Source organism: Mangifera indica, chromosome 10, assembly GCF_011075055.1.
Source record: "Mangifera indica cultivar Alphonso chromosome 10, CATAS_Mindica_2.1, whole genome shotgun sequence".
Lineage (NCBI taxonomy): Eukaryota > Viridiplantae > Streptophyta > Magnoliopsida > Sapindales > Anacardiaceae > Mangifera > Mangifera indica.
The window spans coordinates 397,589-416,231 of NC_058146.1; the positions used below are offsets into that span (position 1 = coordinate 397,589).

The following is an 18,643-nucleotide window of genomic DNA, read 5'->3' on the forward strand; positions in this document are numbered from 1 at the left end:
TGAATATATTATTTTGTGGTTTAATGAATTTATCAAATGTTAAATGATAAAAAGATGTTACAAGTGGTGACTGTGTCCATTGGAGAAAGATACTCAATTTTTCAATCACGTTTTGTGTTGCTCACCCAGTATGAACAGAACTCAAAACGGTGTGCACAGGTTTAGTATACGGTGTCGTTTGAACGTTAAGAAAGATGGGAATCTAGTCAAATTGCTTTGTTTTATTTGTATAAGGGGCGAAAATTTCAATAGATAACATAGTAGAAGCGGAAGACCAATTAGATTTAAAATCCTAAGCAGCCACCAAGAGACCAACAGAAAGGCGACTGGAACAAGGCATGACACCCAAGAAAATCTGGAAAATTCAGAAACAAATCAGCAGATTAGTGAAATCTGCTTGAAACAACGTGCCAACTCCAATAAATTCGTTGAATCCTAGATGCTTTCATGTTTTTTTTATTATTCTGTAGGAGGCCGTTCCTAGGAGATTTTTCGTTGGTTCCACGCAATTTAAAAGTTCGGGTGGGAAAGAGCTGTTCGGCTTTCTTTCTTTACAAGATCTCCTTAACCCACCACGGTCTTACTGAAAACGAAGCACTGATCAGAAGCCAAGTTCTAGCATCCAGTTCAATCTTCTCAACTCTCCAGGGCATTGTACCAATTCCATTTTGTTTTGTGGCCACGTCCCCTTCATATCAGAAGAACACCACAGTGAGTCACCACCATGGCCAGAGCAGAGTTTTTCGCGGGCAGGATTGCAAACGAACTCTTAGACCAGCTCAGAACAATATCTCGACAAGCCTTTTTCTGTAAATCCAGTGCGGATCAGCTCAAAGAAACCATAGATGGACTCCTCCCTATCATCCAAGAAATCAAATGCTCTGGCCTTGAACTTCCTTGTTTTCGCCAGGCACAGCTCGACGGCCTGTCCAAGACTCTTCGAGATGGTTTAGACCTCTGTAAAGAGGTTCTGAAAGCAAACCGTTGGAATGCGTACAAGAACGTGCAATTGGCTCGGAAGATGGATAAGTTGGAGAAGAAAATTTCAGGATTCTTCATCGGCATCATACAAGCACATGTCTTGGCTGATGTTCATCGCACCAGCTATCAAGGGACGGAGAGGTTTGATCGGCTGGAGCGTTCAACAAGAAGGATTGAACAGCAACTTGAGTCGATGGAGACGGGTGTGGCAGCTGGAGGGTGGGTTGAGCACGCCATGATTAAAGTGGAAATGGAAGAGAAGAGAGGCGAGGAGGGTAACTTTGGGAATTTCATAGGCGTGGGAATTGCTTTAGGGAAAAACAAAGTGAAGGAAATGATAATTGGACGGGAGGATTGGAACGTTGTAGGGATTTTGGGCATTGGTGGCTCTGGGAAGACCACTCTTGCTGCTGAGGTCTGCAGAGATTCTGAAGTCACGAGTAAATTCCCTTTTCTTCTTAAACGCAATATCATGATTCTTTTAAGATGCTTCGATTTTCTATGCAATTTCTCTTTAAGAAGGCATTTTCTCTTAAGAAAATTACATTGACCCTGTTTGTTATTTCCATTTTCAGGCTACTTCAACAACAGAATTTTGTTCCTTACTGTATCAAAATCTCCGAATGTGGAGCTGTTGAAGACAAAGGTTCGGTCTTTCTTGTCTGGATGTGATGTTGAATCAAATGTTTTAGTTCCTCCATGGAATCTACAAGTACCTTGGAATGTAGGATCTCGTAGTTTGGTGGTGTTAGATGATGTGTGGTCATTAGCAGTGCTTCAACAGCTTACCTGTAGGCTTCCTGGTTGCAAAACACTTGTGGTTTCCCGTACCAAGCTTTCCATGGCTCTCGATGCTGTCTATGAAGTAGAGTTGTTGAGAGAAGATGAATCAATATCCTTGTTCTGCCACGCTGCTTTTGGACAAAAGACCATTCCCCCAACTGCAAATGAGAATTTGGTCAAGGAGGTAGTATTGAACCATCCAGTTATCAGGAAATTGAATGATACAACCTTGAATTTGACAGCTGCTTTCTTTTGTAGCTTTTGTTCTATGGCTGATGCTTATGAAAAAATTTATGCAACAGACTGTGAAAGAGTGTGGAAGGCTGCCTCTGGCTCTTAAAGTTATTGGAGAATCACTGAGAGATCGGCCTGAAAAATATTGGGCAAGTGCCCAAAAAAGGTTATCACGAGGACAGCCTATTTGCCAGTCTCATGAAACCAACTTGCTTTATCGGATGGCAACAAGTGTTGAAGACTTGTCAGAGAAGGTTAAGGAATGCTTCCTGGATTTGGGATCCTTTCCTGAAGACAAAAAGATTCCAATGGAGGTGCTCATCAATGCCTGGGTTGAGATCCATGACATTGATGAGAAGGATGCTTTTGCTATCATTATGGAGCTCTGTGACAGAAACCTTCTCAGCCTAGTTAAAGATTCAAGGTATTTTTTTAAGGATTCTATGAATTACTTTAGTGTTGTTGTTTTCTGAGCTTTGATGCCTTAATGTGCTCAATTTAACAGAGCTATAGACATGTATAGTGCTTACTATGAGATGTATGTCATTCAACATGACGTTCTTAGAGATCTTGCTCTCTATTTGAATGATCGTGACAAGATAAATGACCGCAAACGATTACTTATGCCTAGAAGAGACACAGAGCTTCCAAAAGAATGGGAGTGGAATGTCAATATGCCATTCAATGCTTGGATTGTTTCCATTCATACAGGTATAACTGCCTCTCTTTCTAGATTATGTTTCAACTAAAATGCTAGTAGTTTGATGGTCATCCAATAAAAAATGTAAAAGGTAACAGTATAATATATCTTGATTGATTCTACGGTAATGTGCCCTTGAACCTAGCTCAGGTGTTAACAATTTTGCAACGCAGGAGAAATGAGAAAAATGGATTGGTTTAGCATGGAATTCCCCAAGACAGAAGTGCTACTCCTCAACTTCTCTTCCAAGGAGTACTTCTTGCCTTCCTTCATCAGGAGCATGAAAAAGCTTAGGGCGCTAATACTGATGAACCATAGTTCCTCCCCTGCTACCCTTGGCGGCTTTGGATTTTCTTCAAATTTAGCTAGCCTTAGAAGCCTTTGGCTTGAAAGGCTTTCAATCTCTCAATTAGCAGAGGCAACTATTTGCCTAAGAAATTTGCGGAAAATATCTTTTGTTCTCTGCAAAATTAATGGCCTTCTTGATCAGCCAATGATAGACCTGCCCAAGATGTTCCCTCATCTCTCGGAGCTCACAATCGATCACTGTCATGATCTAATAAAGCTGCCTCCAAGCGTTTGTCGATTGCAGTCACTCAGGAGTTTAAATATCACCAACTGCCACAGTTTACACGAATTGCCAGCTGACATTGGCAAGCTGAAATCTTTACAATTTATGCGGCCCTATGCAAGCCCTGTTCTAGGGACTCTCCCAACAGGGATTTCTGAGCTGGTCTGCTTGAAATACCTCAACATTTCTCAATGTGTCAGCTTAACTTGTCTTCCTCAAGGGATTGGTAATTTAGCAATGCTGGAAAAAATTGACATGAGTGAGTGTTTACGGATATGGGATCTACCAAAGTCTGCCGCCTCATTGAAGGCATTACGTCAAGTAATTTGTGATGATGATGTTGCTTTGCTGTGGAAGGATATGAAGAAGACTATACCAAAACTTCATGTTGAGGTTCCGGAAAAAAATTTTAGTATGGACTGGCTTTACGAATGAACCAGAGCAATGCAACGAAGAGCAGGTCAAAGGGGTTAATTGACTAATCCCCTTTGACTTTATAAAAAGAGCAATATTATGCATATGTATTTTTTGTACACAATTTAAATATATAAATGATTTGTCATCATGTGATTGGATGTCATTTTATTTTTAATTCAAAATCATTAAATTAAATGATGATATATCATTTATATATACAAATTGTGTACTACAAATGTATAGATATAGTTTTATTATTTTAAAGAAACCCATAAGTGTGTAATATTAGTTTCCACCCACTATTTTCATTGTATAATATTAGTTTCAATTGTATTGATTTCTTGTTTACGAAAGTTAAAATTGACCCTTTTATACTAGTTTCAAATTTTAGTTGTATAATATAACATGCCCTTTTCCATTTTGAAAAAGTGTTCCATTCTTACTCTCTTAGTTCAAAACAAAAGTGTTAAAAATTTAACATACCACTGTCAAAGATTTCAATAAAACAACTTTTATAGTACGCTGTAAAAATGAAATCATGTCGAGGTTGCTTTTAGAGGTGTATACGGTTCGGTTTAGTGTGGTTTAAGGGCTTTTTCAAGCCGAATTGAAAGAAATGGTTTTGAAAATTTTTAAACCAAACCAAACCTTTTAGATGTCAAACCAAATTAAAAAAAAAAAACAATTTAGTCAAGTTTAGATTACGGTTAAAACCTATTAAAATAATTCAATTCTAAATATATATTATTTAATAAAATTAATTTAAATATAGTTTTCTAAAACACAATATAAATGTGTAAACTAAATACGAAGTTTATACACAATATGAAAGTAAAGAAAATGACAAAATAAATATTAAAAAAAAAATTATTCACCTAATTGCTTATTGAAAAATTCTCTTAAGTATTGTTACATTAATATATATGTATTTTAAAAAAATACGATCATAGTTTAGTTCGATTTAAAAATCGTCTAAACCCGCAATGCAAATTGAAATTTGTTTTTAAAAAATTCATCAACCCAAACTAAATTATTTTATAAATCAAACTATAATTTTTAAGTGATTCGTTCTAATTTTATGATTTAAATCTAATTATATACACTTGTAGTTGCCTTGGAAAACAAAAGAAAATCACGTTGATGAGATCACGTCGTAATATTCCAACAAATTATATAAAAAAGTATGAATATATTGTTTTGTGGTTTAATGAATTTATCAATTATTAAATGATAATTTAGTTGTTTCTGGGAGTGGATACGAATTGAACCAAGTTTGAAAATCCCTTGGTTCAAGTTCGATTTCAATTAAAAATAATTCAATTTAAGTTTGACTCGAATTTTTCAAGGCAAATATCCCTAGCTCTTTGGCTCCATTTGAAAAGCAAGTCGAATCTTCCTACTTGATTTTGGCTTCAATTTGAAGTAACTGAATTTCAACCAAGCTGTCTTTTAACATCGAGTTACATCAGTTCAATTCCAACACTAATTGTTTAGATAAATAATAATGTTTTTAATAATAATGATGGTAAAATCATTTTACAATACTTTCAAAAGATGAAATCGTTGAAGACAATTATAAATATATAAGTTAATGAATTTTTATTAAATTACAAATATTTGTGTTTATTTTTATTTAAAATTTATTTGCGTTATTCTAATCTTGACTTTCCTAAATTTTATTTCTAAATCCACCATTGCATCTGTGTACTCAATCGTTTATTCAAAACTATGTGCACTTAGTTTTATTTTATTGAATGAACAAATAGTATTACTTTTGTTTTTTTTTTTCTTTCACTTGCAAAATCAAACAAACAAGGGTGAATGATAAATATCAAATAAATAAGAGTACCTATATGCAATCAAACAAATCTTATCATTCCTCTTTCATCATCTAACTTATTTCTATTCATAAACTTTCTTGTCATTTAAGGTTAATTTTTATCTTCTATCTTAGATGACATGGAATGTCTCACATGTACAAGTTATCTTTCATTATCATTAGTGAAAGCAATCTTTATTCGATACCTTGAACATATAAATCAATTTCAAAGGTTATGTATGTTTTGGATCGTCCTACGTGGTCACCAACTGATAGATTCACAGTTTTTAGATGTCCTATTATAGGCTTCAACTTACAGACTTTTTATGTCTTGACAACTTCACACACATATTAATAGACCTTCAATCTTAACCTACACAATAGTAGATGTCAATCGGCAAACTCCTTCATAACCTCTTTTATGGGTAAAAGCCTATGTCACAAATATCTCCTTGTAATAGCTTTTAGAGATCATATCTCAAATGTCTCTCAATCTAGAAGAACTCTACATCCCACACATGCACTTTATAGGTATCTAAGCCCCGAATATGTTTAATGAAATCTTTATATCCCAACTCATCACCCTATCTCACAGAAAACATGTATCATCATCTTTTCGAAATCATTTTCATATCTATGATATGTTTTCTAAGTTTATATTCTTAAGCCCATGATTATCTTATCTTGGAGTATCATTTAGAAGTTTGACAACTGCGACTCAACTATCCTGATCAGATGGTTGAGTTGCTTCTAAATTATTTCATGAGACTCTTGACTATTTACTCATGTGTCAACAACATCTTACATACATGGACAAATATGTCATTGAGCATTGAGTCAAAATTCAAGTTGAATGCACACAAATCATCATAAGGACTAAGCGTGAGCAACAATCATTTATCAAGATGTCATTAATATCTATGAGGTCGCCATCTATTATATCCTCTACAGTGAATGTTTAGATCGGAATGACATCCTACCCAATAATCAACCACTGTCAAGTGTTGGTGTTGACTTTCATGGAGTAAAGGTACTTCATGACAGGTTAATAACAATTTACCTCATTCTCTTTAATCATCAAAGTTGAATTACATTCACTTATTCATAATATGTTACATGTAAAATTCCATTACAAAAGCATATTGAAAGAACAATTACAAAATTAAATGACGATTAATATGTACTTATAGCCTTTTCGTTTAATATAGTTAGGACATCTTCCTAACTAGGAATGTTGTCTGTTTTCCAATTCAACATATAAAAGACCTTTGGCAATCCAACCAAATTCACCAAACTCTGTAGATTCTCTTGTGTCTCATATATCAACACCTACAAAGGAAAATATGATGTTGTTAGTCAAAATAACATATACATCAAAAGATCACTAAAAAATAATTACAATAATGGGGAATGATTACTTAAAACACTAAAAGGAATCTTATTAAGGTGTAATGCAATTTTAGGGGAACCTTTCCATTTGGCGGATGAGTGTGAGATACCTCTTCATATTTCTTCTTGATAATTTGCCTTATGGAATTCACCATCAAGTTCCAGACCAAGATGCCTTATATGTCACGGCTAAAAGTCATGAGGTTGTTTACTAGCATAAGAAGGTATTATCGAATCACTTTTTTATTATCTACACTCAATAGTCCATAGTGCAAAAAATATGGAAAGGTAATTTTGATTCTTCAAAGGTTGATCAATTTTATAGGAATCAAAATCCTATTTTCTCAATTTTGCTCTTTGCATCTTTAATGGTTGATCAATTTTAATTTTTTTTAAATAATATTCCAATTCAATACCTTTTGTCTTTCTCAATATAATTTGTGCAAAAGTTTCATTTTGATAAATTAGAGGCCAAAAGACTTATTCCTACCCTAGTTTTAGCTCATTTTCAAACTTATACCTATAAAGTTTCAAAAACTCAAATACTCATCTGTCATTCAACTTCTATTGAAATTTTGTTAGTTATAAGGTAAAACTGTTATTTTACAAGTAATATTAAAATAAATAAAATTTTATCTCATTTCTCTACTTTAGTTTTAAAAACTCATAATTTCCTTACAACTTAAGTTTTAAAAAGTTATATTTTTCCCTTAGGGTTTATTTTTCAAAACCTAACTTTTTTGGCCACCAAAACCATTTTTGACTATTTTCTTTAGCCCACCGGACTCTCCTTCCTGACGTGCTTTTATTTTGACCGAAATCCCCTTAGTGTGGCTTCATTGTGCATGAAAACAAATAGTCAATTCATTTTCATGCACGATGGCTTTGCGTCATCGATCTATCCCAAATTTTCATCAACTCTTGTTGATTCTCGACAACTCTTCATCTATTGTTGGTTCACAATGACTTATCAAAGACAAAGAGTTGTCATCTTCGTCAATTCCAGACGACGAAGATGAATCAACATCTTTGTTGATTCATTTGGATGAAGACTCATCTTTTCTAGCAATGACGAGTCTGGAAGAAGAGAGAGAGAGGGTCAGAGCATGTCAGTTTTTGGAGAGAGAAAGGTTTTGTCAAAAAATTGAAATCCTAGGGGAAAAATACAACTTTTCAAAATTTAATCTTGGTGAAAAATTGTTAGTATTCCAAACTAAAGGGAAAAAATGATATAAATTTTTATATTTTTTATAATAATTGGTTAAGTGATGTTTTTACCCTCTATAACTAATGAATTTTGTTAAATTTAATAGCTTATGAGTGAGAGTTTGAGTTTTTGAAACTCTAGAGGTGTGTGTTTGGAAATAGGTTAAACTTGGGTAGGAATAAGTCTTTTGACCTAAATTAAAATGAAAATTTCTTTCAATTTAATATGTTGTTATGACACCCTTAGACAAATGTCACATTACAAAATACAGGAAAGATATTGGGTTTACCTGTACATCTCACATTATTTAAGGATAAAAATATTTGATTAGTTAAATACTCTATAAACTCTTTAAGTTGTCTAGACATGTTTTCTTATGGGTGTAGTTTAGATAAATATTAACGGATTATATAAGGAAATAAAGAGATTTATGAATGATATACTATCATTTGATTCATTGATTTTAAATTCGAAATTAAAAAAAAATTATGTGTTTATATTTTTTGTATATAATTTAAATACATAAATAATATGTCTTCATATAATTGAGTATTACTTTATCTTTAATTCAAAATTATCTAATTATATAATAACACATTATTTATGTATTAAAATTATGTATTAAAAATATGTATATATAATTTTATTGTATAAAGTATATTAAATCACTCAATGATATGATATCCTAATAATTTTAATACCTATCGAAACTCATTTAGTTAGTATGTCATATTGCTATTTTGATATATTTATATGATTCCATGTGTATCATGATCAATTGTGTTCATTAGTACAAGTATTGATATGATATGTAATTATATAATTGAATAATTTATATTATTTTTAATTTAAAATTATTTAATGACTCGATAACACAAACCTATTAATACCCCTTCACATATAAAATATTACTCCAATATTTGTTGCCTTAAATATGCCTGTGAGTTTTGATAGTTATATTGTGATAGTAGCATAAATTTAAAAAAAAAAAAAACCATAAGAAAGTTAATTTAGAGTTTTGCGTATAAATATTTTATTTATACCTTTTTTATAATTGCGAGTTTTGTTCAATTTTGTCAAACAAATAAATAGGGTAGTGACAATCTTAAATGAATTTGTTCAAATTTTTCTTATAAAATATCGTATTACTTGAATTCTAACATTTCACAAAGGATTTCTTTCGTTAAATCACTTCAACTAATTCCTAAATCATTTATTTATAATTTTATTCATTCTATAGGAAAGCAATTATAAATTAAAAACAATAAGCAGTAGTGGCTCTTTATAAGGCAAACGATTAGTTCTTGCCCATCATTCCGCAATAATCCTAGCAATCTTTCACTTTGCCCAACACTGAAAAACAAATACAAGAAAATTGTTAAATAAATTTATGAATAAATGAACATTCCTTCGAACAAGGTAAATTTTTAGTATCTAAGAACTGAAACTTTCAGTTACGAAAGAAATAAAATTATATACATATATAGTTACTAGGGTTATCTTTAGTGCTGATATTGATGCATTTAGATCTTATACAATTGAGGTTGGCAACATCAGTTGGAGTTGAACACTCTTTTAAGCATTTATATGTGCCATATAAACAATAAGCAATTAGACAAATCGTCGCAAACAACAAAGCTCTATTACTGTTCATTTTCATCCCTATTTTGTTGATCAATAAAATTATGTATACTTATTTTAGATACATAAATATATACACACTTATATATGTTATCATATGATTTGATGATTTTAAATTAAAGATAAAATAATATCCAATTATGTAACAATATATATATATATAAGTATATATATATTTATATATTTAAAATGAGTACATATAATATTACTTTTTGTTGATACACTAATATTAGGCATTTAAAAAGTTGATATTGAAATAAATCTTTTATATATATAAAACGAAAGTACATAAATTTGAAATACTTATAGAAGACAATATTCTTTTTTTTGTTTTTCATAGTAAGAAAATAGTATAAATTAATTATGTTTCATGCTGTCATTTATACAATGAATTAATGGAAGCAATTTAGTAGCGATTTCATGCTGCAATGTTTTGTACAAATATCTATATAGTTTGCATTTTGGTGGTCAAAGGCCATGGTTAAAGTTTGACTCAAATTAAAAATAATTTAATACAAATTCGATTCAGTATTAGTGAACTAATAAAACGATTTTTCACATGTATATTATATTTCACTTTATTTATTCAATCGTTATATGTATTGTATCAAAAACAATAATTTTTTACCGAAATTGTTTAGCAAAAATATCTAAACCGTAAACTATGAAATGCAGGAAAACAAAATGAGTTGAAAATGCGATATTAATACAAATAAAAGAAATAATAATTTCAAAAAAAAAACTGTAAGAGTATAGAGATTTTCCACATTTCAAATGCAAATGTATAAATCCTCATCCGAGAGTAGTTGAGTATATTATACGAAGAAGGAGGGTCTCAAGGTTGCAAAAAGTGATGAAGAAGATAAGTCGACAGAGAGGACGTACAAGAGGCGAGGCTGCAGAGATGGATTGTGAATTCTTTGATGAATATTTAGAGGGATAAAACGAAAAGTCGGCAAATTCAACAGTGGTGGAAAAAGCGGCACTAGTTTGAGAAGAAACAAAGGCGTTCTCCTCCACTTCTTGGTTATTAATTCGTTTAAAGGGTGACTAACTTATAGAGGATATCTTACAATTTTTTGTCAAACATATATATATATATATATATATGGGTAGATTTGGACTCGAATTTAAGGTTAGATTTGAGTTTAATCAAGTTCAAATTTAAATTTATTTAAATTAATAATACTTACAGTTGACATATAATTATATAATTTAATGATTTAAATTAATTTTAATTTAAAATTATTTAACTATTTAGTTATAACAAACATTTTTATACCTATGGGTGTATAAAATATTACTTCAAATATTTTTTGTGATAAATCATGCCAATGAATTTTGATAGTTATATTGTAATTATAGCTTAAATTCAAAGAAACATAAGAAAGTTACTACAAATGTTTCCAGATAAAAGTTTTATTTATAACTTTATTCATTCAATAACAAAGCAATTACAATTTAAAAACAATAAGCAGTAGTGGCTTTTTATTAGGCAGGCAGGCAATTAGTTTTTGTCCATCATTCTGCATGAATCCAAGCAAGCTTTGTGTTGGTCCAACGCTGAAAAATAAATACAAGAAAATTGTAAATTAAATATATAAATAAATTATATTTCCTTTGTATAATGTAAAAGGAATTAAATATACTTTCAACTATGAAAGAAATAAAGATATATACATATATAGTTACCAGCATGATCTGTGATATTGATGTTGATGCATTTAGATATTGCACAATTGAGTTTGGCAATATCGGTTGGAGTTGAACACTCTTTCAAGCACTTATATGCACAAAAAGGTGGAAGTGTTTTCGATACGAGACATTCAGCCAGGCAATTTGCATAACACATCACGTATGCTGAAGATTCTCCTATCAACAACCCTAAAAACAAACAAACCATCATAAAAGACAAAACTCTGTTTGTGTTCATTTTTTTTCTCTATTTTGATTATACGCTAATAAGCAATTGAAAAGTAGATATTCAAATAATATGAGATGGTTAATGTAGGATTTTTCATGTATATATACTATGATTTTATATATGATACATCTCTATTGTTAGAAATATATTTATATAGATATAAACAACTATATATAGAGTAATACTATATATATACATTTTATAGTATATAATTGGTTATACAAATAATATGTTAACATATGATTGAGTGTTAATTTATTCTTAATACAAATCTAATTACATTTTAGAGTATATAATTAGATATACAGATAATATATTAATATATAATTGGAAATTAATTTATTTTTAATATAAAATCATTCAATTGCATGATGACACTTCCAAATATATATATATATATATATATATATATATATATGTTAGGTACAACTCATATGTGACCTCATTTTTAGAATATTCTATAGATATTCTATATTGACATTTTTAGAATATTTGGTAAATGTTTTTGTTTTTGTTTTTGTTTTAATTCAAAAATAATTTATAGTTTGCTTGATTCTCAATCTAATAATTTTGTAAATTATTTTTTTGGCATACAAGGTATTGTTTTGGCTCTAGGATTATTTATGGTAATAATTATTGCTATTTTCTTTTTTTTTAATGATTATCAATATTCTAATTAGAAAATAATGGGTAATATTATATATATATATATATATATATATATATATATATATATATATATATATTATACATAAATGTATCATCATATAATTAAATTTTATTTTATTATTAATTTAAAATTATATAATAAGAAATTTATATATATATATTTATAATTTTATTATAATTATATATATTAAATTTGATTAGTCGCTATAAACAATCATCTCGATGGCATATTCTAAGAAATAAATAAACTCTATGCTAATTTAAAGAAGTCCGACCTCACCGCAAGCTCCACAGACGAAACTCTCCCTTGATGACTTCTTCTCCTTAAACATCTATTTAGAAAAAGAGTATAAAGTTTAGATCATTTTGGACAGGAGAAAGAGAGAAAAAAAAACAACTGATTATCTTCACAGAAAAATGCTTCTAATAAGAGAAAATATACTTCCCAACCAATTGTAACAGTTCTATGGTACACGAAATTTCAAGCACATAGTTGTTAATACAAGGGTGTTAGGTGACTATCCAAACAAAAGAATGCTGCCTATAATTTTCCACATCTGTATGAAAGACAGTAGAACCATGATTACATAACTAATATGACAACATTTGAACTCAAACTAAGGGATCTTCTTACGGAGTGCAAATATATCAATGATCCAGATTTTCTCAGGCTTTCTTTTTTCCTCACTAAAGACACGTTAAGGTTTAGTCTCACTTAAAACTTAAATAGCAGTGTCTATTCATGAGATTTGTTTGTTTCATATCAATTGTATGATCTCTCCCCAACAATCAAATTTTAAAGAGTAGCAAGGTAAAACACAGAATTATTACTGTCATAATACATAGGATAACCTACAGAATGTATGAAGTGGAGAACAGACATGACGTGTACAACATTAGTGGCAGTATTCATGCCATTAAAATGGAGTTCAAAAGCCAGGAAATGGATTACTTATGTTGCACTTGCCTTAACATTATCCCCAGTATTTTGAGTTTCTTGAGTTGAACCACTGGTGAAATACCATTCTTTTTCATTGTTTTCATCTTTCCAGAAATGGTTCTTTTCATAATTAAACTCTCCTGCCATCAAAAGGTAATGAAATTACTAGTACTGCCAAAGATACCTTCCTATAGAACAAAAAGAAAATCGCAAAGAACGAGGAGCCAATAAATTAAAAGGAAAAATCAATGAAAAAACATGATTAACTCACCTCCTTTGGATCTCTGATATTCTCATTTGCAGTAGAGGATCCATTTTGTTGGACTGTGCTAATGATTTGCTTGGTTATTTTATTTGACTTCTTAACCTTGTTCCACCATCTCATGGCCAGAAAAAGATTTCATGGTAGGAGCAACTCCTGCTTCCTGTACCACAGCTTTTGTTTTCTTCTTTTTCTTCTGATCAGCCTCATCATCTGCAAAACAATTGTATGATTAAGCATAAAACAATACAGTTACAATATTCTCTTGATTGTATACAGTCAACTAGTATACAAAGTAATCAGTCACTTTTCCAAATTAAGCAGAAGATCATTTAGGAGGGAACTAATTTTATAGACAGGAAAGACAAATGCTTGGAAAACCCCATGTTAGCTTCACAGATTTGCTTAACCTTAGGGTCATCATTCAATAAAATAGTTAAAAACTCAGAGACTAGAATTCCATTCCTCATACAATTTTTGCCATTAGCAAATATAAAAATAAATCTCAAGGACCAAGAACTGCAATGCAGCTCTTTAGGCATTGTGGTGGAGTTCATTTTCACCTAAATCAGTGATGTAAAGAAATAGCTTTTAGCTTTTATTATATTTCAATACTCATGCCTAAATTACATCAAACATGAAAACATCTCCACTATTCCCAAAGTCAAAAGAGTTTCTGACAGGACATACTTGGAAAACAAACAGTGTATATACACAAATATATATTGGAAATTTAGATGTGTATATTGATGTTGAAAAAAAAGACTAAAATTGTGGATCAGATATCCACCACCACAAAATATCTAGAAGGGGAATAAAGCTTTACGAAAGGTATCAAGAACCTGTACAAAAGAAACCACTAACAAGCAACTACAGAATGAGCAAATCCTTAAAATTCAGAATTAACATGGATACCCACCAAAATAATTTACTTTAGTCCCAGCCAAATACCTATATCTGTATATGAAATAAATGCTTACCCCACAAATTTGAATAACCATTTAGAAACCATGTAAATCATACCATCCATGAGCAACCTGCATAATTCAGCTGCTTCATCTTCAATTTCCTCTTCCGCCTGTGCTTGGGATGGACGCCTTTGCACCTTGAGCCCCTTTACACCATCTGCTTTATCATGCTTTGATTCATAGTTATTCTCTGCCCCCTTCTTCAAACTCCTCTGCATGAAGCAAATTTTCTAGGTCGCCAGCAAATGAATACAGATCACTATTTGCTTCAGAGTCACTTCCATTGTCATCGTCATCACCAGCTGAAAGAGATTGAACTTGTCAATCCCAAATTTCTTGGCATTTTTCCCATCTGCTGCTGCAGCTGAAGAAAGGACATTCGTTGGCCATGTGCATACTTGCTGATAGTTGTTGGATCAACCTGGACCCCTGATGCAGCTTGCTCACTGGAAAGCTTACGTATCATAGCAATTCGATGCCATCTGGTCTGTTTTGCAATCATTTCCTCAGGAACAATGAACTTGAGAAGAACCTGAATATAAGTGAGCAGTTAAAGATACACTACAAGACTGCCACCATCTTTATTAAGTTGAAATGGGTGTTACCGATGCTATTAAGACTCTCATCATCTCTCTCCTTTCTGAGCAAATTATAGATCTTCGGAACCATGTTTTGGCATTTTGTAACGCCATGCTTCACTCAATAGACAGAAATTTTGTTGACAGAAGCCCTTGGTATCAACTAAAAGGTTAATGGTTCAAACCCTCATCAAGTCACCTAATTCAAATATTATATCTCATAAGTTTCCCACTACTGAGATTGTAGGGTCCTAAAGCAATCCCTAGTTTTGAACTTGTGAACCAATAGGGAAGGTCCAGGGTTTCGATATATGTACATACTGCAAACAGAAGCCAACTTCAGCCTCTCACAAAAACCAATGCTTACCAAAAACAAGGTAATTCTGCAGACAGGAGTTAGCTCCAACCCCACCCACAAGAGGCTAAAATTGCTCAATGTGTAGCAATAGAAAAATGAGCCATGCCAAGACTTAATTTCGTTAATTATATACTTCATAAAGATCATGAGTATATGACCTACACTCGTGTTTTTGAGCGCTAGCCTAAAAAATTGTACATACAAAATTGTTCTTAAAAAAACGGCTAACTTTTAAACATCAACACCAATGTATAAGGTTACATGTAATGACCAACTATAAAAAAATTGCTCTGCTTGGTAAAACTTCCAATGTGTATCACATAGTGTCATAACAATCTACGTAACTTCAACTCTGCTGATATCCAAGTCATTCTAGCACAAGAGACCATTACAATAATATAAGAGGGGAGCAGCTACTTTGACTTAAAATTCTTTTAAAAAGGTAATATGCAGCTGAGTCAATGATCACTTAGAAAACACCGACAGAATAGAACAAAATAAATTCATTAGCAGAAAAGTGACAACCCTGTGGATATCCAAATAAAAGCAGTCTTTTGCCTTTGCTGAACTCTGTTAGTTGAGTGATACAAGGTATAACAAGCAGAATCAACTAGATGTGTTTTAAAATGATTAGATGTTGAAAATAATAAAAAAGAAGAACTAGTAAGTGTGGAAACAAAGATACTAACAGAACATCAAAAACTGCATGAGATAGATTTTCCTGGTAGACAACATCACCTTGATCAGCGGGATCAACTGGCATTTGAGGTGAATTTACTGACAGCTGAAAATTAACAACTTCGTTAAGTGTTGCATCAAACAAAAACAAACAAAGACATCCATTCAAAGTTTTGCTATATAATATAGAGAAAAATAAAGCCAAAGCACAAAATTAAGATTTTCATACATCTATTTCTGTGAGAGATGGACCCAGCTTATCAGCCAATGCAGCAAGATGCTCCTTTGCATCCTGTAAAGGTATTCTAAGATTTAGAGCAATTATACTGATAAAAAAATAAAAATAAACTGTGAAAGTAACACTAGTTCCAAATTTGTAATAAATATACACCTGCCAACAAATTGAAAGGCCTATATGATGACTGTCTTATCAATGCTTGTATATGTCAGTCAAGTTATTATTACCATTTATTTCTACATATAATGGTAATGCATAAAATTGGAGGATAAAATAAACACCTCATCAAGGTAATCAACATCAAGATCACCAGAATTGTCAACATTGCCAAACATAAATCCCAAAACCCGGTTACCCCAACTAGCGTCCTCATATCCCTCCTCTTCATCTGCCAATTTAAAAATATATGTAAGATTTGGAAACAAGAGGTTTATCTAATAAGATACTATAGGTACCATAACATGCACAAACAAATAGCAATGGATAAAAATGCCAAGAAACTACTTGCAATAAAGATAACAAGATCCAACCCAAGGAAGCTATCACTCTGCATGTTGCATTATTATAATTGTGTGCAGTAGACTTCATATGTCTTCTACTCTTTAACCTAGCACTGAATGTAAACAATGTCTCTCACTATTAAGCCGCATGAAGCATGTCCTTGTACACACCTCAAGAAGCATAATCGGAAACAAATTTGAGATTTATACAGGACTTTCATATAATTATACTTTGCACAATCACCAATGAATGCAATCTTTTCATGGCCAGCTCTCTGAATTCATGAACCCATGCAATGATAATAATGAAATAAATATTACTATAAAACTTAGTTCCCTCCTCTACTTATTCCTAGTCACTACTTTAAACCTCATGCCTAATATCAAACTAAAAATTAGCACAATACACTAAACATTAAACTTTTTAACACTTCATGCAACCAACTTACCTTCATCCTGACTGTCCTTCGAAGCACTACTAGACTCATAACAACCCATTTTATAACAATACAGCTCTGCACAACAAGAGTAACAGTAAAAACACTAGATTAAAGAAAGTCATGGATTTAAAACATTTTTGCTTTGAATCCAAGATAAGAAATTCAAATAAATTAAAAATAACTCTATAGAGTTTAATATTTTGAGGGAAAATTGATAATAAATTCCCCACTAATCAAAATCAAGAATGAGCAAAAATTCAAGTAAAAAAAAAAAGCAATAATAAGGCAGCATTCTTTGACTGTCAACACTTCGAGAGAAGAAAATTCCCTCTGAGGATCCAAAAAGACTCTTCAGAGTCTAGCAGCAAACATGCTGCTCACGCTTAGATTGAGAAATAGAGAACCACGAGCGCAAAGATCTTTCCCTGTCCAACCTGTGCCCCAGCTAATTATTATTGTCCGCTATTGATTAGTCTTAATTAATAATGAAAATTTTGATATGTATAACCAAGACAACTCAGCCCATCTCATCCACTTCGGGAGTATAAAATTAAAGTAAACGCTGGACAAAGCTAATTTTTAATCAGAAAAAAATAATTTCTTATCGAAATTGTTTAGCAAAAATGCCTAAACCATAAACTACGAAATGTAGGAGAACAAAATGAGTTGAAAATGCAATGTCAATACAAATAAAGGAATCAATAATTCCAAAAAAAAAAAAAAACCAGTAAGATTACAGAGATTTCCAAATTTCAAATGCAAACGGATAAATCCTCGTCCGAGAGTAGCTGAGTATATTATACGAAGAAGGAGGGTCTAGGAGTTGCAGAAAGTGACGAAGAAGGATAAGTCGACAGAGAGGACGTACGAGAGGTGAGGCTCCAGAGATCGATTGCGAATTCTTCGGTGAATATTCAGAGGGATAAAACGAAAAGTCGACGAATTCGACAGCGGTGAAAAAAGTGACACTGCTTTGAGAAGAAACTGTGATACCGGCAAATCCTATATCCACAAATCTCGTATCGATAACACACAAGAGAGATATTGAATTTATCTGTACTCTATCTATGTATCTCATATCGGTTAGAGATGAAAGAATTTAACTCTTTAAACTGTTAAAATATGTTTTGGATTGTAAAACCCAGAAATAAAACTATAATAGACTGTGTCTCTAGAATGGATAATATTTTAACAGTAAATCGGGGTATTGAACAAGAGATACTACAAAAACAAAGACGTTCTACTCCGCCTCTTGGTTATTAGTTCATTTAAAGGGTGACCAACTTATAGAGGATGTATTACAATTTTTTGTCCAACATATACTTGGGTATTATATATATATGGGT

The 18,643-nt window shown here is 31.7% G+C and overlaps 2 protein-coding genes and 1 long non-coding RNA gene across 11 annotated transcripts; 1 reads left to right on the top strand and 2 right to left on the bottom strand.

Moving 5' to 3' along the window:
* The first annotated feature begins 511 nt into the window (after window positions 1-511).
* Window positions 512-3,778, top strand: LOC123228245 (probable disease resistance protein At4g33300). The gene is made up of 5 exons (XM_044653575.1): window positions 512-1,421; window positions 1,557-1,948; window positions 2,067-2,422; window positions 2,504-2,709; window positions 2,872-3,778. The coding sequence occupies exons 1-5, from the start codon at window positions 725-727 to the stop codon at window positions 3,702-3,704; spliced, it is 2,484 nt and encodes an 827-aa protein (XP_044509510.1). The 5' UTR covers window positions 512-724; the 3' UTR covers window positions 3,705-3,778.
* A 7,365-nt stretch (window positions 3,779-11,143) lies between these two features.
* LOC123228247 lies at window positions 11,144-12,669 on the bottom strand. Its single transcript, XR_006504652.1, has 3 exons — window positions 12,611-12,669; window positions 11,435-11,626; window positions 11,144-11,305 (listed from the first exon to the last, which is right to left on the bottom strand). It is a non-coding gene; the product is annotated as an uncharacterized LOC123228247 (long non-coding RNA).
* A 381-nt stretch (window positions 12,670-13,050) lies between these two features.
* On the bottom strand, window positions 13,051-18,309 carry LOC123228246 (transcription initiation factor TFIID subunit 1-like). 9 transcript variants are annotated; one of them, XM_044653580.1, is made up of 8 exons: window positions 18,035-18,309; window positions 17,307-17,372; window positions 16,639-16,745; window positions 16,349-16,411; window positions 16,180-16,225; window positions 14,561-15,037; window positions 13,547-13,750; window positions 13,051-13,415 (listed from the first exon to the last, which is right to left on the bottom strand). In XM_044653580.1, the coding sequence occupies exons 2-6, from the start codon at window positions 17,353-17,355 to the stop codon at window positions 15,012-15,014; spliced, it is 291 nt and encodes a 96-aa protein (XP_044509515.1). In that variant the 5' UTR covers window positions 17,356-17,372; window positions 18,035-18,309; the 3' UTR covers window positions 13,051-13,415; window positions 13,547-13,750; window positions 14,561-15,011. The 9 variants fall into 9 exon arrangements, 5 of the variants coding, with proteins under 5 accessions (XP_044509515.1, XP_044509512.1, XP_044509516.1 ...); XM_044653577.1 differs by having other exon boundaries at window positions 14,561-15,403; XM_044653581.1 differs by having other exon boundaries at window positions 14,561-15,813.
* Between the last annotated feature and the right edge of the window lie 334 nt (window positions 18,310-18,643).

What these genes read in the sequence shown, in the direction of transcription:
- LOC123228246 (XM_044653577.1), bottom strand. Translation starts at nt 17,355, where the DNA reads ATGGGTTGTTATGAGTCTAGTAGTGCTTCGAAGGACAGTCAGGATGAA. An exon ending in GAAGGACAGTCAGGATGAAG is followed by an intron (nt 16,746 to 17,306) that starts GTAAGTTGGTTG and finishes TTAAATTGGCAG; the next exon opens with ATGAAGAGGAGGGATATGAG. An exon ending in ATGTTGATTACCTTGATGAG is followed by an intron (nt 16,412 to 16,638) that starts GTGTTTATTTTA and finishes ATACCTTTACAG; the next exon opens with GATGCAAAGGAGCATCTTGC.
- LOC123228245 (XM_044653575.1), top strand. Translation starts at nt 725, where the DNA reads ATGGCCAGAGCAGAGTTTTTCGCGGGCAGGATTGCAAACGAACTCTTA. An exon ending in ATGAGAATTTGGTCAAGGAG is followed by an intron (nt 1,949 to 2,066) that starts GTAGTATTGAAC and finishes TTTATGCAACAG; the next exon opens with ACTGTGAAAGAGTGTGGAAG. An exon ending in AGCCTAGTTAAAGATTCAAG is followed by an intron (nt 2,423 to 2,503) that starts GTATTTTTTTAA and finishes TCAATTTAACAG; the next exon opens with AGCTATAGACATGTATAGTG.